At 48.7% G+C, this 26,184-nt stretch overlaps 1 protein-coding gene across 17 annotated transcripts in view; it reads left to right on the forward strand.

Moving 5' to 3' along the window:
• Positions 1-19,683, forward strand: part of FGFR2 (fibroblast growth factor receptor 2) — a 108,323-nt gene extending 88,640 nt beyond the window's left edge. For 13 of the 17 annotated variants that reach the window (XM_081790447.1, XM_060641319.3, XM_081790449.1 and 10 more), the window contains 7 exons: positions 802-912; positions 2,373-2,563; positions 9,771-9,893; positions 10,656-10,726; positions 12,929-13,066; positions 14,715-14,820; positions 17,981-19,683. In XM_081790447.1, coding sequence (XP_081646573.1) covers positions 802-912; positions 2,373-2,563; positions 9,771-9,893; positions 10,656-10,726; positions 12,929-13,066; positions 14,715-14,820; positions 17,981-18,145 — 905 coding nt within the window. In that variant the 3' untranslated portion in view covers positions 18,146-19,683. The other 4 variants (XM_081790450.1, XM_060641322.3, XM_081790455.1 and 1 more) reach the window with 1 other exon arrangement.
• The last annotated feature ends 6,501 nt before the right edge of the window (positions 19,684-26,184 follow it).

Below are 26,184 nucleotides of genomic sequence, written 5' to 3' on the forward strand. Positions count from 1 at the left end.
ATTGTTCCATATTGAATTAGCTCAGAGAGGTTCACGTGGAAGAGGCTTGCCACTTTCTAGAAGCTGTGAGCCTGTGACTGTAGGACCTAAGCCGCTTTTCTTGAAATTATAGAGCAGAAGTTTAGAAAACTTTAATTCTTTTATGTTGAGAATCACAGCCCCCTTTGAGAAACCCATTATAGAAGGCATGGGCCTTTGCCCACTCAGAATGCACACACACACACACACACACACACACACACACACACACACACAGTTATGAGGTGCCCCCTGAACCTGTCTGTGAATTTTCTAAGGGCTACAAGGGCTTGGATTAGCAGCACTTGGTCTAGAGAAAGTCTGTAGTGATTTGACATACCCCATCCGGGTCCTTCTCCCCACCCCTGATGCACTCACAGTTGTTTTCAGACATCTTGAAGTTTGATAAGGTTTTTTCTGAGGCCCCTTAGATCTGCCAGAGGATGGAATTATTTCATGATGAATTTAAACACCTCCCTCCCCCCGCCCCCGCAATTTGTGAGGTTTGCTGGAAAAGAATTGGCCTTTAGCAGAAGAAGGTCTATATTTCTAGTCCTGACTTTTGACCTCATTGACCCCAAATTAGCTATTTGACACGGATCGGGGCAGTTCCCCGTCCGGGCCTTTGCCCCCTTCCCAGTAAAATGAAGGAGATGATTTGGAAAGTCTTTTCTGGTTCTAAAATTCAATTTCATGCCGTTTCAACTACGTTTTTGGCAATGACTTACAGCAGCAGCTGACGAGTTAAAAGTAACTGGTTTTTAATTTACCGAATGTTTGTAGATGATGCCACAGAGAAGGATCTTTCTGATCTTGTGTCAGAGATGGAGATGATGAAGATGATTGGAAAACACAAAAATATCATAAATCTCCTTGGAGCCTGCACTCAGGATGGTGAGTAGGAGGAAAAAATGCTTTCATCCAAATAATTTACGCTTCAGTGTTAGCATCATTTTAGAAACGGTTGGACTTTTGGATCTTGCTCCTAGGGCACCTCAAGTGCATGTTTAAAGTTCTCTTTAAAAATCCCCTTAGGAAGATGTTCCTGGCCATGAACACAAAGGGGACTTTGTGACCGTACTGGGGGACTGGGGAATGGTAGGCGTTGGGTGGCTTTGGATGGGAGGGCCTTATAGAGTCCTGCTGTTTTGAGGCCATAACCTGGAGGGTGTTCGGAAAGGACAGGCTCCTTGTGGTTTTGTCTGATGGTGCTAAGAGGGATTTCTCAAAATAAGACCCTATGTTTGGGTTGACAAATGCCTTAAAATGGGGATTGAGGAAGCCATGTCTTGCTATGGGCAGCGGATGGCTGAGCTCCCAAGACTAGCTTAGAAGAGGAGAGAGTAGAAGGAAGGGACACGGTATCTGCCTCGGGGGAGACAGAGCCCTGGCTTCTCCCACTGGGGAGCTGACTAGCACTTTGGGACTCCGATTGAGGATAATTAATAGACTTGAAAATCCTATCTTTGCCTCAGCAGCTTCTCTTTTAGGTCGATACCGGGAGTCGGGAGACTTTCCGTGGAGGGTGATGGTAGATATCTTTGGTTTGGTGGCCTTTAGCGCGGGTCTCCGTGGCCGCGACTCGTGTTTGCCCGGTAGCGAGAAAGCAGCCACAGATGATGCAGATGTGAATGGGCCTGGCTGCGTGCCAATACGATTTAATTGCAAAAACAGGCAGTGGGCAGGATTTGGCCTGCGGGCTGTCATTTGCCAACCTCCGATCTGTGCCTCGGAGAAAGGATCGCACGTGTGTGTAAGGAGGCGTACCCAGAAGCGTTTGTTTATTACCAACCTGGAAGCAACGTAAATGCCCATAAGTATAGAGAAATAAATAAAGTGTGGCCTATTTATATGGTAGAATGTATATATAGCTGTTGAAAGGAATGATCTAGATTTTTTTTTTATCAGCCCGACTGGGTTCCTTCCTCAAGGATAATACGTAGGGGGAAAATGTTGCAAAGCCGTATCTTCACGACGCATTTATGTGCTGGAAACCAGTGCATTGCTTATCGATACATATATGTGGGTAAAATGATTTAAAATGAACGGGCAGAGAGAGATCTCTGATAGCCACTGCTCTCCAGGAGGGCACTGGAGCACCAGGAGGGGGGCACTCGCCGTACCTCTGTTTATTTCTGGAAGACTTTGGGGGCTCTCTTGACCAAGTGTCGACTGGCATTTTGGGGAAGAGGAGAGGTGCCGCTGTCCTGTTTTTGTGTGTGCTTTTCCATATGTTCAAATTCAACAAAAAAAGCGCCGGCTTGTGAGAGCTCACACTGTGCTGAGGTTCCCGGGGGGGCAGATCTGGGAAGGGTAGTCGCCTTCCTGAGCTGCTTTCTCTACTCCGTCCGCAGGGCCGCTCTATGTCATAGTTGAGTACGCCTCGAAGGGCAACCTCCGGGAATACCTCCGAGCCCGCAGGCCCCCCGGGATGGAGTACTCCTATGACATTAACCGCGTCCCCGAGGAGCAGATGACCTTCAAGGACTTGGTGTCCTGCACCTACCAGCTGGCGAGAGGCATGGAATACCTGGCTTCCCAGAAAGTGAGTCCTTCATATTCTCCTCAGTTGGGTAGATTCCAGTTTAAAAAAAAAAAAAAAAAAAAAAAGAAAGAAAGAAAGAAGAAGCCTGTGAAGAAAACAGGCTCTTTGGACGTGCTCATTTGCTGAGTCAGGCCCTTGCATGTCTCGTACAACCTGGAAAATACTTACTGCATTATTCACACAGGGGCTTAGTGAACTCTTTTCAAAGCCAGAGCAGCCTCAGAAACGTCAAGGGACTGCATAGATGAGCAGAAAAGGTGTCTCCTCTCCTGAGATTCAGCTCTCGGTAGAGAGCCGCGGGCGTTGAGGGGGCGTGGGTGATTTTTTTTTGGCTGTATTCGTTCTGTGCCGAGTTGGTGGACGTAGACTTTGGGTGTTGGGTTAATGGTTTAAGTTTGAAAGGGTGTTAAATATTCTGAGAACAGAGATCAGGCGAAGGGATATTTTAGTAACATTGAGTCCTGGATGTCATCTGGGTTTATTTTGTCTCCTCTCGCGGGGTGACCCTCTGGTTAGAAGTTGGCCAGGTCCCCTGAGGTGAACCGTCTGCATTCCAAGCATGCCCCTGGCAGTGGAACTTTAAACATCTGAGTTATTCTGAAAGCAGTTAGACAGGTGCCCTGATGTCCTCTGGGGCATTTTGGATAACCCAAGACACCCTTCCTTAGCTCACGCTTTGCAGGGAGGGCTGTAGGACTTTGTCCTTGGGCAGAGGTGGGGTCACTGCCTACCTGTGCTGGAGCTTGAAGCCCATCTTCGGGTCCCCAAAGAAGCGAGGTTCTCTCGAGGGCGTGGGCCCACTGTCACCGTGGGGACCTGGGCTGGGTCACGGCCGTGCCCAGTCCTATGAGTGAGCGAGGCAGCCCGCGCCTGACCCCATGGCGTTAGGGATCCGGGGGAGGGGTGGCCACATCTCCGCCCCTGCTCCTGCGGCCACATCGGAACCCGGCCAGACCTACCACGTGTTCTGTTGTTGTTGCAAGAGAGTCCAGACTTGAAGACTTTTTCAGATCTTTTTCTTCCCCCCTAAAAAAGCGCTCACCGTGTAGATTTTAGGAGACAGTTTGGTGCCTGCCTCTGTGTGCAGGTGCACGAACCCAGGGGAGTTTGTCGCCTGAAAAGCCTTTGACATGAGGAAACGGTCAGATCCGGAATGTGGGACATTTCACAAGACATCGCTTCACAATGTCAGCATCACGAAAGACAAAAAGTACTGGGGAGATGGTTCCAGATTAAAGGCAACTTAAGAGACAGGACAGCTCCATGTACTCGGGTGACCCTGGACTGGGTCTTGTTCAGGATGGGAGGGGGGAGGGGCAGCTTTTATCAAGAACATTTATGAACTGAAATTTGAATGTGGACCGTATTCGGTAGTACGACCAGATGGGTCCGTGTTAAATCTGGAGGTGGCGATAGTGGCCTCGTGTTAAAGGTAGATCTTTGCTCAGGTATTAAGGTGTGAAGTATCAGTGGGGTCTGTAACTCACTTTTCATTTCTTGTTTTCTAATGTTTGTTTATTTTTGAGAGAGAGACGGTGCAAGCAGGGGAGGGGCAGAGAGAGAGGGAGACCCAGAATCCGAAGCAGGCTCCAGGCTCCGGGCTCCAGGCTCCGAGCTGCCGGCCCAGAGCCCGACACGGGGCTCGAGCCCACAAACCGCGAGATCGTGACCTGAGCCAAAGTCAGCCACTTAACCAACTGAGCCACCCAGGTGCCCCTGCAACTCACTTTTGAATGGTTCGGGCATAAATAGTGTGTTCGCGCAGGGGGGATTGCGCGTGGAGAGGAAGACCAGCGCGACAGGTGAACCTGGCAAACGTCGGTATCCGTTGTTCTAGTTCACCTTTGCTGTAGCTTCCAGATAGTCCTAACTAAAACCCTGGGGAGTATGACCTTGCCCGCAGGCTGCCAGTTGTGACCCTCAGGTCTTGGTCACTCTGGACCCTCCCTGTGTGGGAGAGGGGGAAGCATTCCCATAGAGGGTGGTGGAGTGGATCCAGTCCTGGACCTCTTGGAGCAGGAACCTCGGGCGGCAGCAGGAGAGATTAACAAGAAATGTGGGACTAAAAGTAAGTATGTAAAAGGCTGAGAATCGTGCTGTGCAGGAAACAGGCAGTGTGAGGTCAGTGGGGGGCCCGGGGCCGGGTGTGGGCGCAGGTGGCCGGTGGGCGCTCACGCGGAGGGAGAGCTGTGCGGCTTCTGGGGAGGGACGTCGAGAGCAGGGTGTGAGATGCGGCTGGAGGCGGGCGGGCCCTGCTGATTCAGGGCCTCCCAGACCCGGGCCGGGCGCTCCCGGCACATGGCGAGCCACGGAGGGGCCTGACGGGGTCGGGTTTGTGCTGCGAAGCTTGCTCCTTCTCCCGCTGCTCGTGACCACTGGGTTAGAAGCTCGGGGTCCTGCGGAAGGGTGATGGTGGTTTGTGTTAGGGTTTCTTGGCTCCCAGAGGCACTGGAGGAGACCACTGATGTGGGATCTGTTTTGCTGTCGGGGTACTGAGTAGATTTCCGGTCGGAGAGCCTGGATGGCGGTGCCGCTGATCGGGACGAGGAGGTCTAGGGAGTGGGAATAGATTCTGGTGGGCCATCCAGGATGCACCTTGAACACGCGCGGGCGCCCTTCAAGGGCCGCTGTCGAGCAGGAAGCTGCAGGCCAGAGCTTAGCTCCGAGGGCTGGGCTGGGACCTCGGCAGCCAGCAAAGGAAGTGTAGTTTCAAGGCACGGGGGGGGGGGGGGGGGGGTGCATCTAGGCGGGGAGAGGCGGAGCAGAGGGGCAGTAGAAAAAACTCTCAAATCTGGAGCTTGGCTCAAAGTACCCGATGGCAGTAGAGGCTGAGGGGACTCAGAGGTCGGGAGGAAAGGCAGGGTGTGGTGTACAGAGGTCACAGGAGGGGTTTCAGAAAGGGGGGTGTTCTTCTGCTCGGAACAGGAGAGGAGAATGCGCCTTGAGCCAGGCTCGTGGAGCCCGTGGGGATCCGCCCCTGCTCCCAGCTGAGAACTCGGACATCCTTCCTCCTCTGTTCAGTGTACTAGAGAAGGAACCAAGGGTCAGGTGAACTTTGTGAAAGGGGGCAAGCGAACACATTTTAGGATGAAGACCGAAAATGCCCTTGTCAATGGGGTTGTGATAATAGCGATCCTCGCCGTGATTAATTACTACCTATTTTTGAGAACTTAACCTCTGCCAGGCACAGGACAAGCCTTTTACATACAGTATCATCCATAACCTCAGAACAGCTCTGAGATAGGTGTGATTTTAGGATAAGGGAGGACTGTTAGGAGGTACCAGGAAACCTTTGGGCAGGTAGGTATGTCTAAGTCATTGTCTGTATTTCCAACATGGGGACGCCTAGGTCCACAGAGAAAAGTGGCTGGTCCCAGACCTGGCCCTGTGGTTCGTTCCTCACCCACCCCGCTCCCCAGACTCCCCTGCTCTCTCAGGGAATCCCTGCTTCACTCTGGATGGAGGGGAGGACCACTCACACAGGGTGGGCTAGAAGGGACAGAGCTGTGTTCTGATAGGGCCTTGCGGGGTTCCCTTAGCTGAGGATCCTCTGCAGTTAAAGCCCTAGAACCGATATGAAACTGGTGGTCGATGAAGATCTTAAGAATGGTCCCCTTGAGGGGCGCCTGGGTGGCTCAGTCGGTTAAGCGTCCGACTTCGGCTCAGGTCACGATCTCGCGGTCCGTGAGTTCAAGCCCCATGTCGGGCTCTGTGCTGACCGCTCAGAGCCTGGAGCCTGTTTCAGATTCTGTGTCTCCCTCTCTCTCTGACCCTCCCCTGTTCATGCTCTGTCTCTCTCTGTCTCAAAAATAAATAAACGTTAAAAAAAATTAAAAAAAAAAAAAAAAAAAGAATGATCCCCTTGAGCAGAGCCTGCTTCCAGAAATGGAGGGCTTTTTCCTGACAGTGGAGGGGAAGAAGCAGGGAAAGGGCCAGATCCTGGCCTGCCCATACGCATGCCTCATGGCCGCTAGCAATGAGCTTACTGGAGGCCAGCTTAAGGAACTGTTGAGTGAGCTCTCTGGCTCATTACTGATGGAATGCAATTATGAATTCGCCTCAGTAAACATTTACTGGGTCAGGCCCTGGGCTCAGTGCTGGGGATATAGAGATGAACTTGTAGGGCCTGTCCTTGAGCGGCTTTCCGATGTAAGTGTGTGTGTGTGTGTGTGTGTGTGTGTGTGTGTGTGTGTGTGTGTGTGTTGGTGGGGAACTAGGCAGTGGGCAGGTAAAGAAGCACCGTGATGTACACGGAATACAACTAGGTAACATGGGGCATTTGAGCCTTGTACAAATTATGAAAGTTGCGCTGTTTCTAGTTCAGAGGCCACTAACTTTTCTTCTTACCAAATCCCCAAACCAGTTAAACTTATTCCCAGGTGTTAAGTCTGAGTGGGTGTTTGTTTGGTTTTGGTTTTTTAATTTAAAAAAAATTTTTTTTTTTTTAACATTTATTTATTTTTGAGAGACAGAGAGAGACAGAGCATGAGCAGGGGAGGGGCAGAGAGAGGGGGAGACACAGAATCCGGAGCAGGCTTCAGGCTCTGAGCTGTCAGCACAGAGCCCGATGTGGGGCTCGAACCCACGAACCACAAGATCGTGACGTGAGCCAAAGTCAGACGCTGAACCAACTGAGCCACCCAGACGCCCCGGTTTTGTTTTTTTTAAAGCAAGCACCAGCTTTCCCATCTGTAAAATGGGTGTAATCACACCCATCTCCTAGGTTGCCATGGGCATTTAATTAGGTCAGCCATGCAGAGGCACCTATTACACAGTCTGGGTCATAAGGATGTTAGTCTTTCTTCCCTTAGTGACCCGTTGATCTCTGCTTACTTAAGAAATGGAATACCAAATGGTCTGAGGGCCCTAGTTATGTAAATGATCAGCGCTGCACTGGAAAACAACTCCTGATTTCTGCAGATGATGGGAATTTGGCTTGATGTTAATTATTTTCTTTTCCTGGCGTGTTGGTTCCAAGTCTCTTACTGTTCAGCCCAGAGGGTGGGCGTTACAGCCCAGAGGGTGGCCGGGAGTGTTTGATAGCATCGTGGGATGTGGGAGATAGGTGCTAGATTCTGGCTCTCGCCCAGATGATGATGGAGGCCACTGTCGTGGCGTCTCTGAGTTGAGCCCTAATGTGTGGTGGGAGCCCAGCGTGTGGGAATCCAGATTCTTCTGGCCGCACGGCTTGCCAAATGCACAGAGCTCGCGTCGGCGGGGAGCACGCCGCCGGGAGAGTTTGGCCAAGGGCTTGGAAGTTCAATCTGAAGAGGCCTCCAAACTAGGAACATGGCTCCCACCCGGCCTGGTCCCCAGACGGCTTCTGCGAGCTCTCACGTTTCCTGCTTCCATTCTGGCCAGGCACAGGCATACTAACTTGTGGGGCTTTCCTGCTTTCCCTTTTCTGGTGTTTGCGCATCTAGGGGGGCCACAGAAGCATCTAAAAACCAGGAATTGTTGGGCGGTGGGCAGGGAAAGAGAATTCCCGATTTATTCTTCAGAGAGAGCTTGGCTGGCTTCTCTATACTGGCCATTTCGCAGAGCGCCTGTCTGCAAAGAGCCCCGTTTCGCCTTTGTCAAGTGGCCTGATAGGACTCTCCTTCTTCTGGTCATTAACTTTGCCAGGAGCCCGTGTAAAAGCGTTTGAAAGGGATATTTGTTCACCTCTTTATACCTTGCCTTTTCCAAAAAATAGGGGGTGATGATTTGGGATTCTAATTACCATGTATCATGATGAAATCTTACTATGCTGAAGTGTAACTGAAACGTTTAGAACAACTTACAAAAGTATATTATTTGTAGAAAGGAAAAATGGGAATTAATTATCTCTAGACCCAAGACCGAAGAGTGAGTTTGTTTCAGAACTAGAAATTAGCCGCCCTGTATAGCGAGCATTTCAACATTCCGCCCTGCTGCCAGGCAGGTGACAGGCATAGGTTGGACCCTTTGTGTGGGCTGGTGCCTTCTGGGACATGGACAGACAGGCGTTAGTCATGATCTATGCCGGGAAAGGACGTGGTTAGTACTTTGAGAAACGCAACTTGTGGGAAGCCTAGCAGGTGTGTAAGGCTGGGTTTGGAAGCTTGGAGACCCGTTAGGGGCATTGTGGCATCTACGGGGACGGAGTGGGCAGTGGTGACGTCCTGGGCTAAGTGGTTAGTAGTGGGGATAGAGCAGGATGGACAAAGGGCAGAGGCATTTGGGGGTCGATGTCAATAGAACTTGGGAGGAGGGTGCAAAGACTTCTGGGGTGTATCTCTGAGAGAGAGCCGAGACCTTGAATTGGAGGTACCAGAGAGATGTTAGTGCGGAAATGTTGCATAGCCTGTGGAAGATAACAGGAGTGTCCCAGGAGAGAGAGGTCAGGAAAGAGGTAGGAATTGGCAAATCTTTTGTATGTATCTAACAATAGAAGCCCTGGGGTATGTGGAAATACACAAAATTGATGGGACATTTCCCCAGTTTTCAGGGATCTGGGGAAGAGAGGAAGCTAGGTTAAGAGAGTGAGCCAAGGGAGGGATGGGGTCGCACTCAAGGGGGGTGGGGGTGCGTTTCTGAAAGGAGCATGAAATCAACAGTGTCCAGAGCTGCAGAGGGAAGAATTGAGGCGTTAGAAGAACTCACTTTGGTCTGACAAAAGGTTCCTCCATCGACTTTCAGAGGCGTGGGGATGGAAACTATGTTTGCGGACTGACCAGGAGGTAAAGATGATGTGGTTTTGGAGGTTAACTAGTTCTTCTGAGTTTGTCTGTAAAGGGAGGTAGAGGAAGTGTTGAGATAAAAGATTTTAGAATAATCTAGTTACAGATCTCGTATGAAGGACACCAGTGTTGGTCCTTGGTGTATCTTTACTCTTCAAAATGACTGGGGCCTTAGTTTTTTAGTTTTGTTTTTAATTTTTTTTTTTAATGTTTGTTTATTTTTGAGAGATAGAGCTCGAGCAGGGGAGAGACAGGGAGACACAGAATCTGAAACAGGCTGTCCGCACAGAGCCTGACGCAGGGCTCGAACCCACGAACCACGAGATCGTGACCTGAGCCCAAGTCAGATGCTTAACCGACTGAGCCACCCAGGTGCCCCTAGTTATTTTAATTAGAAAAGAAATAACCAATTTTTGATTTATGTTGTATTTCCTCTCTGCATCCTAAGAAGTATGTTTTCTCTTTATTCTTGAAACATTCTGAAATCAGTTCTTTCTTGGTTTCAGTGCATTCATCGAGATTTAGCCGCCAGAAATGTTTTGGTAACAGAAAACAATGTGATGAAAATAGCAGACTTTGGACTGGCCAGAGATATCAACAATATAGACTATTACAAAAAGACCACAAACGTAAGTCAGTGGCAATGATGTGGTGGAAGGAAGGGGGGCGTGGGGGTGGCACGGAATGTTCTAGATGAAAAGATGATAGATGCTCATTCCTCTGCCCTTTATCCCTGTTCTTTTGCTTTACTCTTTTTTTTTTTTTAATGTTTATTTATTTTTGAGAGAGAGAGAGAGCGAGCAAGCGAGCAAGCAGGGGTATGGCAGAGAGAGAGAGGGAGACACGGATTCTGAAGCAGTCTCCAGACTCTGAGCTGTCAGCCCAGAGCCCAATGTGGGGCTCGAACTCACGGACCTCAGGATCATGACCTGAGCTGAACTCAGACACTTAACCGACCGAGCCACTCAGGCACCCCATGTTTTGCTTTACTCTTGACCAATTTCTCAAGAAGTAAATTTAAGCTATATTTAAGATACCTTTAGTAAAGGTGAATAACCAGCAGCCTCTTGGGTCAAGAACTTCCCTAGCAAAGACTAGAGCTTGGGAGTTTCTAGGTTAATTTTTGCCTAGAAGGTGGTCAGGATGTGTCTGTGTGCTAGGGAGAGAAATGGTCGTGAGAATCCAGAGAAATGGCATTTTATTCATGCGCCCAAATCTGCACCTTGCACGTTCTGTCCAGGCCCTGCTGGAGCTGATTCCTTCTGCTCTCCTGACTGACCAGTGAAAATCATTAGCATCCGCTCTTCAGTGAGGCACAGTCTGCTGAGCTTGCTAAAGTAAATTGGGTTTAAGAGAGTGGCTGTTACATTTTTTTTTTCCCACACTTGCAGGGGCGACTTCCAGTCAAGTGGATGGCTCCAGAAGCCCTTTTCGATCGGGTGTATACCCACCAGAGTGACGTGTAAGTAGCTCCTTTTCTCTGGCTTCTCGCCATCGGGTTGCGTTGCAAAAAATACCGTGTTCACCGCTCTTGAGTCTTCGGTGCCTGCCGTATCTCACACGTTTCTGGAAGGTGCAGGAGCCGGCCTTAGAAAGGACGGATTTTATGGTAGGCTGGTGACCAATGCCGTGTTACTAATCTGCCCAGCTTCAAAGCGCATGCGGGAGGCGCACCGCAAAGCCACCTCTGGCCAGAGCGGAAGTGCCCCCCACCCCCCAACTTATTCACGGATGTGCGGCCTCAAAGCCGCTATCGAATTTGCCAAACTGGTGGCATGTTCTTTGCTCCCTGAAAGAAGGAATTTTGAAACTTCTCCTACTCGATGGTCATCTACCATACTCCCCCCCCCCCCCCCCCCCCCCCCATCCTAGCTTTGCCCTGACAGAGAAACGCTGAGTGGGGCACGGTCTGCTCTGGTGACTTCCACGGGGCCTGATGGCTCTGTGTACCCTTTGAAAAAAATATCAGACCTTGTGTTGGCACCCTTGAGAACGTTAGAGAAACAGAGTGAACATTCTATACTATGTCGGTGATGGTAACACCTAAAAGTATTGTCAGGGTCAGGCTCCCAACTGATGTTGTCAACTTTTAGGTTTGGAAATGAGGTCGAACGATGTTCCCATGGTGGGACACTGGGTGGAAGGTTACAGAGCATCTCTCGGTACTGTTTTCCCCAAGGTCCCGTGAGTCTAGAATTCGTCCAAAATAAAAAGCTGAAATCAGTGGAGTTGTTTTTATTCGTGGGAGCAGGAGGACCCCCGGGGTGGGTGTTGATTCCCTGCCAGCACGGTCCCAGAAAGAAGGTGCCGGGGGCCCGTGTTTGCAGGGAGCCAGCTGCCTGCGTGGGGGTGCCACTCTTGCTCTGCACAGAACCGGGGAGAGTTTTCGTTTCTCACCCCAAACCTGAAACTCCTCCGGATAGAGTCAGTAGGGGTGTGTTTCCAGAGCCACAGTGACATAGGTAAATGCAGGAATGTCAGCTCGATTATGCCAGGAATTGTCAACATCCTGAAGGGGGCCCAGAAAGTCCAGCCGTGGGTCTCCGCAAGGTCAGGTGCACATGGTACCTTGTGAGTTGTTTTCAGATTCTTTTGTGGGAAACTCATCTCGGGCCTAGGATTCCTCCAACCTTTTTTTTTTTTTTTTTTCACGTTTTTTTTTAAATGTTTCTTTAGTTTTGAGAGAGAGAGAGAGACAGAGCACAAGCAGGGGAGGGGCAGAGAGAGAGGGAGACACAGAATCCGAAGCAGCCTCCAGGCTCTGAGCTGTCAGCACAGAGCCCCATGAGGGGCTCGAACTCAGGAACGGTGAGATCGTGACCTGAGCTGAAGTCAGAGGCTTAACCGACTGAGCCACCCAGGCGACCCCCTCCCCTTTATTTTCTTTAAATGTTTATTTATTTTGAGAGCGAGCAAGAGAGAGGGGGAGGAGCAGAAAGAGAGAGAGAGAGAGAAAGCGAAAATCCCAAGCAGTCTCTGAGCCGGCAGCCTGGAGCCTGATGGGGGGCTAGATCTCATGAACCGCGAGATCATGACCTGAGCCGAAATCAAGAACCAGGCGCTTCACCACCTGAGCCACCCAGACGCCCCAGGATTCCTGCATCCTAACCCCAGCCTGATGCTAACTTCCTTTCATGACCTTAGTAAATCAGGAACCGTTTGTGCCCTCAGATGCCCCGCTGGCTGCGCTGGGCAGCTGTTACCTCCAGCATTGGCTTGCTGGCCTTATTCTGTCAACTGCTCCTGCTGGGGGGTCAGGCACATGGGCCGGACGGCAGCATGAAGAGCTTTGCCGCTCCCGAGTCAAGATCCTCACATGCGAACACCGCATTTAACATGAACAACTTCACTTGAGAGGGACGGAATCAAAACCCAACCACCCCAAAGCTCCACCAAAAAAAAAAAAAAAAAAAAAGACGGTTTACCATCACTCACGTGTTGTCTGTTGATGGAAAATTCCTTGAGAACATCCCTCACATCATCATCACTTGGGGATGCTCCTTCGGGGCAGGAAGGCACATGTAGGATGAACTTCAGGAGGGCTCGGGTCATTTGTCTTTGAACATGAGAAGTGGGTGGGTGTTTATTTTCTTAACCGGGCACGTTGAGGGTTTTTGCGATTCGGGTGGGTTAGTAATAACCGTGTTTTCTCTCTCCTTTGCAGTTGGTCCTTCGGGGTGTTAATGTGGGAGATCTTCACTTTGGGAGGTTCACCCTACCCAGGGATTCCGGTGGAGGAACTTTTTAAGCTGCTGAAGGAAGGACACAGGATGGACAAGCCGGCAAACTGCACCAATGAACTGTAAGGGCCATTGTCTCTCTTGACGCTGTGTGGACCCGCCCCCCTCCATGCCAGGAACCCTTCTCCTGACTTACTTCGGGTTTTCTAAGGCCCCTGGTTTTCTGTACATGCTCTAAGAAGAGTTACTGGTGGAACTTTCTGGGCTCAATCCCAGAACTGCAGTAGATAGGCACACTGATAGCCATGACTGTCCCAAAGAAAGCACATTGACGTGTATGGAGTGAGCTTTAAATCACAGAGGGCATCAGGCTTGCGGGCCGAGGGCTCCTACCTTTGTAGAGTGATCTTCCTGGACCACTGTGCTATGTCCTACCGTTGTCTCTCCTCAGAGAGACAGGGAGAGATACGCCTGGCCTTTTCTCATACACAAGCTGGAAAGCCGTGGGGCTGCCCGCACGGAGAGGGGGATTAAAGGCCAAGATAGCTTTTCTTCACTGCGTGCACCGGCCTCCAGCACAGCCAGGGGGAATGGGTGTTTCCACAGCTTTGTGACCGCTGGAGATTGCCCTTACGATTGACATGGACCCCCATTTCCTTGGAGCAGACTCGTGTCTGGTGACCTGTGTCATACCCACGGTTTAGCACAGAGAATTAAAAATTTGTCCAGGTGCTATCCTTGGAGCCCCAGGTCTGACTGGAAAACCATGAGCTGGTTTCTAGAAAAACCTAGCCCACACTTCAAGTGGAATTATGTTGTGTTTGTGACATGTGTCCTGTGCAGTAGAATCAGTGCTTTGAAAAGGAGCCTCTCTCTTCCCAACCCCCCAGGGTTAACTGAGAAGAGTGATTGTCCCAGAGACTGTGGTCTATTGTGTATCGTTTCATGGGGATTTTATATCCGTAATCCCATGAGTACTTTTCACTGCACAGTGGACATCTGATGAATGGCCACATTTTATAGTATATTATATAAAGGTATTTATTGTGCTGCCTGTCATTCCTATTGCTTTTTCTACTATAGAGGGTCTGTCGAAACCCATAATCAAGATAAGGCCTGGGACCCTGGGCCTGTCCAAGAGTTAATCAGGAAGTTAACGTGCAGCCCGGTGATGGCAGATTAATTCATAAAGACCTTACCTTAAAGTTGTGGTTTTCAGACTTCATTTAAAACAAACAAACAAACAAACAAAATCTGAGGAAGCTTTGTCCTCGACAGTCATTAAAGTAAAACCCAAAGCGTGAGAGAGAAGATTCTCTGTGTAGTTGCTCTGGTCCAGGCAGGGGGTGGGGGCGGGAGGGGGTTGCCGGGGACAGACTGGAGACCCGGTCCCATAATAAGGCTTTTCCTGCCACGTCCCAAAGTGCCCTTGAAGGTGTGATACGCCCATGGGGTGTCACCGTCACAGGAGCGCAGAACCCGGCAGTGAAGGCATCTCGACAAATGTCTGTCTTCATGGCATAGATACTGCCCTGAGACACTTTGGGTAAAGTGATGTTTTTGTAGCTCAGAGCGCCTTTCAGAGGAAACCAAGAGGTGAATTTGGTGGGGGCGGGGGCAGGGGGAGTGCAGAGAACTGCCTTCTCATCTGGAAAGTTCTGATCCATTGTCATCACTTCGGACGTGTCTCCATAGCGCCTCTTAAAGCTGGCTTCTAGCCGGGCGCCTAGTACGTACAGAATGCATTCACCAGGAAATCTGTTTCCCCAGGTATATGATGATGAGGGATTGTTGGCACGCCGTGCCCTCACAGAGGCCGACGTTCAAACAGTTGGTGGAAGACTTGGACCGAATTCTCACTCTCACCACCAACGAGGTAAGAACCCCCCTTCCAGGAGCCCGCGGCCCTTTCTTGGGAGGCCGGTGCGGCGCTTTCAACGCAACCTCGCCCGCAGGAGGCTGCGCTGTGGTCGATCGTTTTCCCACGGGGCTCAGACAGAGTCAAAATCTCTGCGCCTCCTGAGTCCTGATTTTTCTCAGAGCGGACTCACGCAACCGGACCCTCCGCGAGGCTGCGCCTCTCTGGCTCTGGGGTGGTGGGTAGGAGAAGGGGGGAGGGGAGAGAAGCGTCCGGCGGCAGCCTTTGGGCTTGCATGGGAGGGTGCGTGGGCCAGTTGGACTCCGCACCCTAGTCGTTAGTGGAGGAGCCGCCGATGGGCTCCCTTGGAAGCAGTGGACTGCCATCTGAGTTCCCGCACGACACACGCCCCTGTCCCTGTCCGCCGTGACCCTGTCCACTAATGGCATGTGACCTCTATCCCCGGGTGTGTGAATGCACACACAGTTTTCCTCTAACGGGCGACTTGCGATTTTTTTTTAATTTTTTTATTTATTATTGAAAGACAGACACAGAGCATGGGCAGGGGAGGGGTTGAGAGATGGAGAGACACAGAACCCCAAGCAGGCTCCGGGCTCTGAGCCGTCAGCACAGAGCCGGACGCGGGGCTCGAACTCACAAACCACAAGATCATGACCTGAGCCGACGTCAGTCGCTCAACCAACCGAGCCACCCAGGCGCCCCTTCGGCTTGCGATTTTTTAAGTGAAAACTTGTATTTTTTGTCAAGATATGTTTTCTATAAAATATTTCTAGTCCATACCAGTAAAAGAAACACCCCTCACTGTCCGAATGCAGTCCGGGCAGTGCCTGCTTCAGCATGCAGACAGAGAGTGGTCTGTATGGTTGTGGAAAATGTATGATCTGAGCAGGAGAGAGCATAAAACCCAGCAAGGCCAGAAAACCCCCCACGAAAAAACTGTTCATGAACGAATTGGAGACATTCAGTGAGGGTACAGAGAGCAGTCTTCCCTCCGAACGAGAAAAAAAACCTCCCCCAAACCCACAGTTGTCTTACCAACAGCAACGAAAGCTTAAAATTGCTTAAATAAAAATAATACATTTAACGTATTTTTAAATAATACATTTAATAGTATGGGAATGACTTTTTCAAAAAAGAAATAATCCGAAGCCTTAAGCCAGCAACATTATCTTGTGCGTCTAACTGTAGCTGATAAAAGGAGAGATTGCATTTAAATGAATACAGCTGACCTTCAGAAGTTGAAAGGAAAGGAATAGTTCAAGGGGGGGAAAAAAAAAGCAACTTTCTTCTCCTGCCAAAATTGTTGTTTCTAGTGTAAGTTCCTTTAACCCTAGACTTGGACTCCACTGATATTCCTATTTTTTTCCCTATCAGATCTGAACATTTATGGCTGCATGTAGCAACTGGGACAGCACTAATGTTCCATTTTAATGGTCCTGTGTCTATGCTCTGTGCTACTTTATTTATATATTTATATTTAAAGCGGGCCCATTCATGCTGAAATTTACATCTAGCATCCTAAAATAAAGCAGAATGCCATATTGTCTAACGGATATAAAAATCGAAGTTTCTTTCCTTCTGAAAATCATTACCATATGCTGGAGAAAAATGGTTCCATTTAGGACAAAATTTCATTTTTATCATTGTAAGCAAAAAGTTCTCTTTTGATGTGGTGGGCGTGTTTGTTTCCAGTTGTGCGGTTAATGCTGATGTTGTTGGAACTTACACATCCCCCACTCTCGGATGGGGGTTCTTTTCTTGCCAACCCTGGTGATGAATTATAGCGGTTTATTTTTTTTTTAATTTAAAAATTTTTTTTTTTTTTTTTTTTGGTCTTTTAAAATGTATAGTCGCCAACATTCTGTGGGCTCTTTTCTGATAACACGGGGGCTGGTTGTGCTGTGGTCTGCACTTTTTGTCTCCCCTCAGCAAAACCGCCTGTCCTGGAATGTCACTGGCTTGGGGGGTGTGAGCAGAACGGCCCCAGTGTGTGAGCCCAGCGGGGGCAGCGAGGCCCGGCTGTTTCCCCGTTTAGAAATCTTCCCATAGTTCGCAGAGCGGGGGTCTGCAAACCTCGTCAGTAAAGGGCCAGATAGTAAATATTGTCATCATTGTGAGCCAGATCGCCTCTGTTGGCAATATTCAGTCCTGCCATCAGGGTGAGAAAGCACTTACGGACGATGCGTAAATGAGTGTCTGTCTTCCGGATAAAACTTGGTGGACCCTAACATTGAAATTTTGGGTGAATTTTATGTCATTTTATATCATTTTAATGCTATGAGATACTATTCGTCTTTTGATTTCCACCGCCCCCCCCCCCAACCATTGAAAAATGTTAAAAAACCATTTTTCGCTCATGGGCCATACAAGACCAGGCAGTGGACTCAGAGCCTACCATAAGTCGGAGGAAATGTTATCCTGGGTCACCCCGGGGAGCTCAGAAGAGCCCTTTTTGAATTTCAAACTTTTCTTTAACAGTCCATTATGGATTGAACATGCACGAGTCTATCCGAGCCTTTTCTGAACCTGTTTACATTTTCAACTCGGAGGGCTTCTGAGAGTGATGATTACATCTGTGAAATTACCCGCTGAAGGGAGACATATTTCCCTTAAACGATCCTAGAAACTGCAGGAGTGAAATGTAATTCGTAAAATAAATATTCATGGTCTCAGCTATTTAAAGGGGTCCCAGGAGTGCACAGCACATTATGTTTTTGTCATTTTGCCGGGGCTCGAATTTGACCCGGGTGCTCTCTCTCGAGGAGGCACATAGTAGCCAGCCGCTCGCCCGGGGTCTGTGCCAGTGGAATTGACCGGTCGGCACCTCCTTCTTATCAGCTGGGTTTGGACGTTCCCTGCTTGCCCATAGTTCAGTCACGATGGGTTGTAAGAGAAAAGTCGAGGGCAGCCTGGAGTAAACCTAGTTGGGGTCTCGAGGAGGTCTTGGTGGGACCCGGGTGGGGGCTGGACCTCTGGAATCTTCAAGGGGCGCCCCTGTCCTGTCCCCACTATCGCGTCTCGAGAGCCTGCGTGTGAAATAAAAGTCTTCTCTTCCCTTCTTTCAGGAATACTTGGACCTCAGTCAACCTCTCGAACCGTATTCACCTTGTTATCCTGACCCAAGATGAAATAAAACGTCTCTCTTCCCTTCTTTCAGGAATACTTGGACCTCAGTCAGCCTCTCGAACAGTATTCACCTAGTTACCCTGACACAAGGAGTTCTTGTTCTTCAGGAGACGATTCTGTTTTCTCTCCGGACCCCATGCCTTACGAACCATGCCTTCCTCAGTATCCACATGTAAACGGCAGTGTTAAAACATGAACGGGCTTGTCCTTCTGTCCCCAGACAGGACGGCACCGAGAACCTAGCCACACTGAGCAGGGAGGCCACGCCCCCGGGAGCTTGCTGTCTCCGCTTGTATATATGGATCAGAGGAGTAAATAATTAGAAAAGTAATCCGCACACGTGTAAAGAGTGTATACAGTTGGAAACTTGTAACCTTCACCAGGAGAAGAAGAATGTTTCTGGGGCAATCGACTTGTCCGTGGGCCACCACGCACCCGTGACCCACTGTGGGTACTGGCTGTGGACCAGTTGGACTCAAGGCAAACGCATGTTCTGCCTTCCTTGTGAATTTTGTAATAATTGGAGAAAATATATGTCAGCACACACTTACAGAGCACAATTGCAGTATATAGGTGCTGGGTGTATGTAAATATATTCAAATTATGTATAAATATATATTATATATTTACAAGGAATTATTTTTTGTATTGATTTTAAATGGATGTCCCAATGCACCTAGAAAAATTGGTCTCTTTTTAATAGCTATTTGCTAAATAAATGCTGTTCTTACACAGAATTTCTTAATTTTCACCGAGCAGAGGTGGAAGGATACTTTTGCTTTCAGGGAAAATGGTATAACATTAATTTATTAATGAATTGGTAATATACAAAACAATTAATCATTTATAGTCTTGTGTTTTTGTTTTTTCGTAATTTAAGTGGCATTTCTATGCAGGCAGCGCATCGGACTAGTTAATCTCTTGCTTGGACTTAACTAGTTATCAGATTCTCTGACAAGAGAAATATTTACCGAATATGACTAATTTGGGGAAAATGAAGTTTTGATTTATTTGTTTAAACTCTGCTGTCAGATGATTGTTCTTAAACCACCAAAATGCCGATAGTAAGCGAACCCCATTAATAAGAAAGTATTTTGTTTTGCTGTGCAGCCCTGTCACTGGGCCCATGGATCATGTAACTGGACTTCCCAAGACAAATGGTACCAGCGCTCTCTTAAAAAGATGCCTTAATCCATTCCTCAAGGATGGACCTTAGTTGAGCTGATAGCAGAATGTACTTCTCTCCGGCAGCTGGACTTCTGCCTGAGTCGCACGTTAATCAGATTAGCCTGTATTCTCTTCGGTGAATTTTGATAATGGCTTCCAGATTCATTGGCGTTAGAGCAGCCTCTTAGAGTCTTAACATCTCATCGTAGAAATTGAACGTTGAGTTGTTCTGCTGATAGTTTGGGGGATACTTCCATCTTTTTAAGGGATTGCTTCTGTCTAGTTCTGGCAGGACCTCGCGGAAAGATCCAGCCTGATACCCGTGTCAGACACGATGTCGCCGTGTTGTTGGTTCTGTATTCAAGTATCGTGTTTTGCTTTGGAAACACCTACTCACTTTGCTATAACCATGCAACATGAATGCAGATTACACTGATTCTATTTGTTATGGAATTGGAGAAAGTATTTAATAAAGCCTGTTAATTTTTATACTGACAATAAAAATGTTTCTACAGATATTAATGTTAACAAGACAAAATAAATGTCACGCAGCTTATTTTTTTAATACTCTTGTCTCACCAAATGGTTTCCTGTGCTTGGAGGGGTGTCGACTCGGTGCCGTTCGGTGGGATTGCACGAAAGCCAGAGCCGGGAAGGCTCGTTGTTGGCTACAAACCGGTGATGAATTGTCAGAGGGGTTGGCTGAGACCAGCAGAACCTGGGACCCTGAGACCGGTGGATCCAGTGGAAAATCAGGGGAAGCTGGTTTATGTTCTGGCTCTGTTGCTTCTTAGGGCCCCAAAGATGTCCTTGTAGCTTTGTGGGCCCTAGTTTCTCCCAGAAGAGCAAACGGGGGATGGCACGGGTGAGAGCTTTGCAAACAGGGACGTGGTGTTGTAAGGATGCCAGGTGCTGAAAAACTTATTCAGAAGGTAGGGACCCTGGGGAGGGACCTTGAAACCTCTTAGGCTGGCTTCCCCATGATGTACGGAGAGGAGAGTTTGCTTCAGCATTTCAAAAAGATAGCCTGAACAAATTTTAAAATGATTTGACCTATTTCCATGCCACCAAGAATCTGAAGAGGGAAATGGTGTTCTTCCTGCTAATAACGTGCAAATTCTATGACTCAAGCTCTCATTATACCTGCCTGCCAGCCTCCGTAGCAGGAAAGGGAGACAAAACTAGTCTGACTTCTCCCAAACTTCAGCCGTGCTCTCGGAGCCTTATGGTTGAAAAGTGCCATGTTTGGGGCCTTCATTGTGTTTGAGGCCATTAGTGGACCGAGGGTCTTACCGGCTATCTGGAGGGTGGCCTACTGGCCTGGTTCTGCATTTGCCAATCTCCCGTGCTCCCCACCATCGGTCATCAGCAGAGCAGAGTTGTAATCCCACCCAAGAGAATGGGACTTCAGAAACTAATTGGAAGCAGCTTTTAATTACGTGTGTACAGGAGGATTATTCTGCAGCCCACTGGGCATTGTCACAGGAGTGGGGGGACCCCCTTGGCCCGGGCTGAGGGCTAACTTACTGGTGCGGCACGCGTGTTTGAAGCTGGGTGCTGCATCCGTAAGAGTCCTTCTCTGTGAAGATCGATGGTGTGCATTTTATGCCTTTGGGACTAAAGGGGCAGTTTATGGCTTTTTAGTCGACAATGGAGATTCGAATCCCATACTGGCTATTGGCCATTTTGATTTTTGAATTATTTCGAGAGATTTGTCATCGAGGGAAAGATGGCAGAATGGTCCATGAGAAGGATGAGAAATACTTCTTTTTTTGAGCCCTGCCCCAAATAAACAGATGGAAGCAGGGTATGATAGCAATCCTGGAGCTTCTGGTCCTCCCCCCCCGCCCCACCCCCGCCACCGCCGCCCCCCACCAGACCCAAGGAAAGCAATGGAAATTAGTTGAACCACAGTGTGATTGCCATCATGATGTGAGACCAGTTCATTTACAAAGAAACAAAAGTCTCGGACACCTCCGTGAGAGATGGGTCGTCCCTGGGCCTGCCATCTCCAACTGGGAAGGGTGTAGTCAAGAGGCTGCCTTGGAAAGTAGCTGGTGGTGGGGTCAGGCAGGGTGGGAAGGATAGAGTGGGGCGGAGAGATGGGGCCTTCCGGAGGGTTCTGTGGATTCCCTTGGGACTGGGTACCCTTCTGCCCTGTTAAGCCTCTCAATCCTTTACCTCAGGGAGCTTCCCTCCACACAGGAACCTAAAACACGCAGTTACAAACCTCTGGCAAACTTGCACAGCCATGCATTGAGGACCCAGCCACCATTCTGGAAACAGGAAGTTGGTCCACTAGCTTGAACTGTACAGTTAAGCCTCCGGAAGGGTGGCATACAGAGGTCCCCACAATTACAGATTAGGAACTGGAGGTTCCTGAGCGTGGCATGGCTGGGAATGGTCTAAATAAGGCTGCAGCCTTGCACAGTACTGGAGAGAGACGGTGATAGACTGAGACAGAATGGATTCATTTATTTCTTAAAGCCGGGTGATGTTGGGCAAGTCTTGGATTCTATGGGGACTTTGATTTCCTCGACCGTAGGACTAGTTAACCACCAGCCTCGCGGTCCCGCAGTGAGGGCTACCTAGAGGAACTTAGCTCAGCTCCGGCACACCAACCTCAATAGTGTCCTTCTAAGAATTTGTTTTTGTACCTTTGTGATTTTTTTTTCCTAGTGTATTCACAAGGTTGTGCAACCATCGCCCCCTAATTCCAGAACGTTTTCATCACTTCAAAAGGAAGCCCTGCCCCAATGAGCAGCCACTTCCCATTTCCCTTTTCCCCTGAGCCCTGCAACCCTCGATCTGCTTCCTGTCTATGGATTTGCCTGTCCTAACCATTTCACAGAAACGGGATCGTAGTCCAATACATGGTCTTTTGTGTTTGCCTTCCTTCACTTAGCATGGTATTTTCAAGATTCACCCATTTTGTAGCGTCTATCGGTAATTCCTTTTTATTACCAAATCCTATTCCACTGTGTGGATATATACACATTTCGTTTATCCGTCCGTTGGTTGATGGACCTTTGGTTTCCACTGTTTGCCTATCAGGAAAAGTGCCGCTATGAACATTAGCGTACAAGTGTTTGTGTGGACATAAGTTTGCATTTCTCTTGGGTGTATACCTAGCAGTGGGATCCCTGGGTCACACGGTAACTCTGTGTTTAACCTTTCGAGGAACTGCCAGAGTGTTTCCACAGTGGTTGCACTATTTTACATGCTCGCCAGCAATGTATGAAGGTTCTCGTTTCTGTATATCCTTGCCAACATTTTTATTGTCCGTATTTTTTATTATAGCCATCCTAGTGGGTGCCAAGTGTCTTCCTAAGAATGTAATAGCCGAGGAGATCCCCCCCAGATCATGAGTGAAAGATACAGAATACCTTACTGGGTTCTCTAGAACAAAATAATTGGCCTGGCTTTTGCACTTCTAAAATGGCCAAGATCGGTGAGAGGGCTTCAGTGGAGGCTCATGGAGCAGAGGGTGCTGAGAAATCGATCCTTCTCTTTTTCCTCTTGGCCGAGAAAGGAAGGAAGCTCGGCCACGGGCTGCAGAAGGAGAGACCTGCTTCCTGGCCGGAATCCTTGAGTGCGTCTCACGTCCCCAGTTTTACACCAAACGAAGTCTGGGGGACTTGAGCGATCCATTGGGACTGATTCATGCACCATTACTTATGTATGCGCATGGGAGCCCTCCTTATCCAGCCAGCGTTTTGATGTTATTTATTTTTTGATGTTTTTAAAGATGAAAGCAAAGTTTATCTTCTCTCACATTTCATCCCCAGGAAGCCTTGAAATGACTTGGCCGGGCACGGACTGCAGGAGCCCTTCCACGTCTTAAGTGACGTTCTGGAATGGGGCCCTTCTTGTGTCCTTTTTGCCTCAGGGTTCAGGGGGTTTTGATGGGCTGCTCCAAATTGCCTCTCAGTCCTGGCTCAGAGGTCACACGAGGTGCTGTGGAAAGAAGACAGTGGATAGGACAACGATCCGCGTTGACCACCTTGCCACTATCTCCCACTAGCTCAGGACCTTTGAAATAAAAGGCAGTGGGTTTCTTCTAATTTGCAAATCTGAATCCTAGAGTATGTAGCAGTTGAGTGGCAGAATTGGGTTTAAAATACGTATGCAGGTGAGTGATCTTTCCTCCTATGGCTCAGAACACTGCCTCCTTCCGGGCTGTGTCTTTTTAGTTTCTTTCTCTCTTTTTAATTCCTTAGTTGGGGTCATTTAACCGAATCCTGCCTGTATCCCTTTCAAGTCAAAGTCTGTAGCACGATGTATTTGGAAAGGGACAGAGAACCTCGATGGATTTATAAATTAAGAATAGAGGAGGAAACGTATTCTTCTTCCGGAAAGGGATGATAAGTGATCTCTCTCAAATGATTGTTGAATTAAATAAGACTTTACCTGGGAAGCACTGAACACAGTGCCTGCTGTGTGGCCTTCAAATATTAGCAGCAGTTTATGCTTATATTTATCATCTTTCTACAGCTACAGATGTAAACATACACATAGATGTAGATACAAGGTCAGAAAAGTATAAATATGTATATGTATTTACAATTACTACTGAAGAAACTGATTCATGAAATTGCTAGACAGTTGTGAATTTCATGAGGTCTCCCCCCACTTCCCTGAACAAACATCATTTAACTTTTACGTTTGTAAAAATGACCAAAAATTCTAAAAATGAAATTATGCTTACAGCACTCAACCTGTTATGGTCCCCTTTTTAGTTTGATTTTTTTTTTTTAAGTTTTATTTATTTTTCAGACAGAGAGGGCGGGGGAGGGGCAGAGAGAGAGGGAGACACAGAATCCCAAGCAGGCTCCAGGCTCTGAATCATCAGCCCAGAGCCCGACGCGGGGCTCGAACTCACTAACTGTGAGATCATGACCTGAGCCGAAGTTGGACGCTTAACCGACTGAGCCACCCAGGCGCCCCTATGCTCCCCTTTTTAAACAAGAATTTGCTCTCTAAACCTTGCCAGGCAATGCCCTGTATGAGCTTTAAGGGATGAGTCAACATGTTAAGAACTGTAGGGACCAAGCTGGTGAATGGTTTAAGTACCACGGTCTGAAAGACCAGAAGTAAAAGTTTGGGAGGGTTTTTGCAAGGGAAGCTCCTTCCTAGCCTTGTATGTGATGTTGTTACAAGCAAAATCAAAATGGGTCCTGTGACAAAAGGAAATATCCTGTGGACAAAACAGAGAAGGTCTGATGCGTGTTCTACCGGGGTTGGGATTGTATCATTTAGGGGCTGTCCCCCTAAATCTACGGGAATTATGAAATTAACGTTGTTACCCAACAGGTTTGGAGAGATTGAAATACGCACTGTTCCATGGGGGAACTTCATTAAGAGTTCTGGTTGATTCCAACATATCTCCTTCCTACAGCGCGTACTGGGAGAATGGAAATGAGAGAGGACGGCTGGATAGTTTGCTCTGCAGACCGAGAGCCGCCCTTTAGTTATGCTGTGACTTGATCGGCCGCCTCTTCTGGAAAAAGGCTAAGTGTATCTTTGCATACACTAACCCAGCGGGAGAGGAAGAAAGAACCTAGTTTCCTTCCTGGCATCATCCTTACTCCCCATGAGACTAGCCCTTTGGTTGCTTTGTATTGGATTTAGATCTGACCAAAATGCAGACGCTCCTGGTTTATTGCTGGCCATCACCCAGTAGCTGCCAGAGCTGTGAAGGAAGAAGGCAAAGGCAAAACACTAAATCACAAAAGGGCAGCGGTGTCACTGGGGCTGCAGGTGTGGTTAGTGGGAGAGCTTTCCTGCTCTTGAGTGGATCCGGTGGGGGGCGGGGGGGGACAAACTGTGGCCCACAGACCAAATCGGGCCTACCACCTGCTTTTGTACCACTTGTGAGCTGTAAGGGAGAGTTTTATGTTTTTAAATGGTTGGGAGAAAATAAAAAAGACGTATCTCGCGACGTGTGAAAATTATATAAAACTCAAATTTCAGGCCATAAATAAAGTTTTATTGGAACACAGACATGCACGTTCATTTATGCATCGTGGACAGCCTCCGTAGCTCTGTAACAGCAGTTGGATCGTTTCGACAAAAACCCCACGGCCCAACAAGGCTTGTGGGCAAGGACAGTAGCAGGTAACAAGGTCCTGAAATTGGGTGATGCATGTGAGAATAGGGTCCACTTGAAAGAGGCCCGGGGGTGGGAATGAAAGTCATGAAAAACACCCTTTGGCGAAGCAGGGTGTTTTAAGATCCTTTGGAGACAGTGAGTGGCCAACGTGATGTGTCTGAACGAGCCTTCCTGGCTCCCTTTCTTCCCAGGAGCTCCGTGTAGCAACATGCCCAGTGTTGCCACAGAGATCTGCAGACCGAAGGCTAAATAGCGTGGCTCTTCCAGAAGGAGGGAAGGTGAGAGGTTGACATTCAGATTTGAATGAGGCTTGTTTGGCGGGAAGTAAATCTGATCTCTTCCGGCCAAGGAGCACCTCTGTGCCTCGGCAGGACCGGTTTGAGGGGGCAGGATGGCCCTCTTTACAATCCTGTGAGAAGGCCTTATTAGCCATCACTCTGGGGTTCTTGTGTGCATTCAGATTTTCATGGGAGAGCTGGTGGGCACACATCCTCGTCCAAACTCCTCTCTGCACACAAAGGCAATCCCAGGACAGACCCTGTTGGGTCTGCCTTGGCTCACCTGCACACATAATTATGACTTCTGCTTCCCAAGAACCGGAAGGTCAGATGGCTGAAGACTTGATGTGACAGGGTCACTTGCCCCGAACATCAGCACACAACTCCCCCACGTGAAAAATCTGGGCGAAAAAATCTACCTATGCAATAAATGCGTACAGGTAACGGAGACTGGTAGTAATAATGCATAGGTCTGGTTTCAGCTTTCCCCTTGTCTTCCGAATGAAGGTGAAAGCGACTCAAACACTAAGCCCTTATTTTTCTGACCCCAAAGCAGGTGAGCTTAGTCAAGTGCAGGCGTACCTTGCTGCTTTGGGCAAGCTGAGCCTCTGGCAGATCCCCAGGATGAAAGCCTAGACCCTTTTCAAAGACTGGGGCGAGTGTGAGGGAGAATGCAAG

This window comes from Panthera onca, chromosome D2, assembly GCF_046562875.1.
Source record: "Panthera onca isolate mPanOnc1 chromosome D2, mPanOnc1 haplotype 2, whole genome shotgun sequence".
NCBI lineage: Eukaryota > Metazoa > Chordata > Mammalia > Carnivora > Felidae > Panthera > Panthera onca.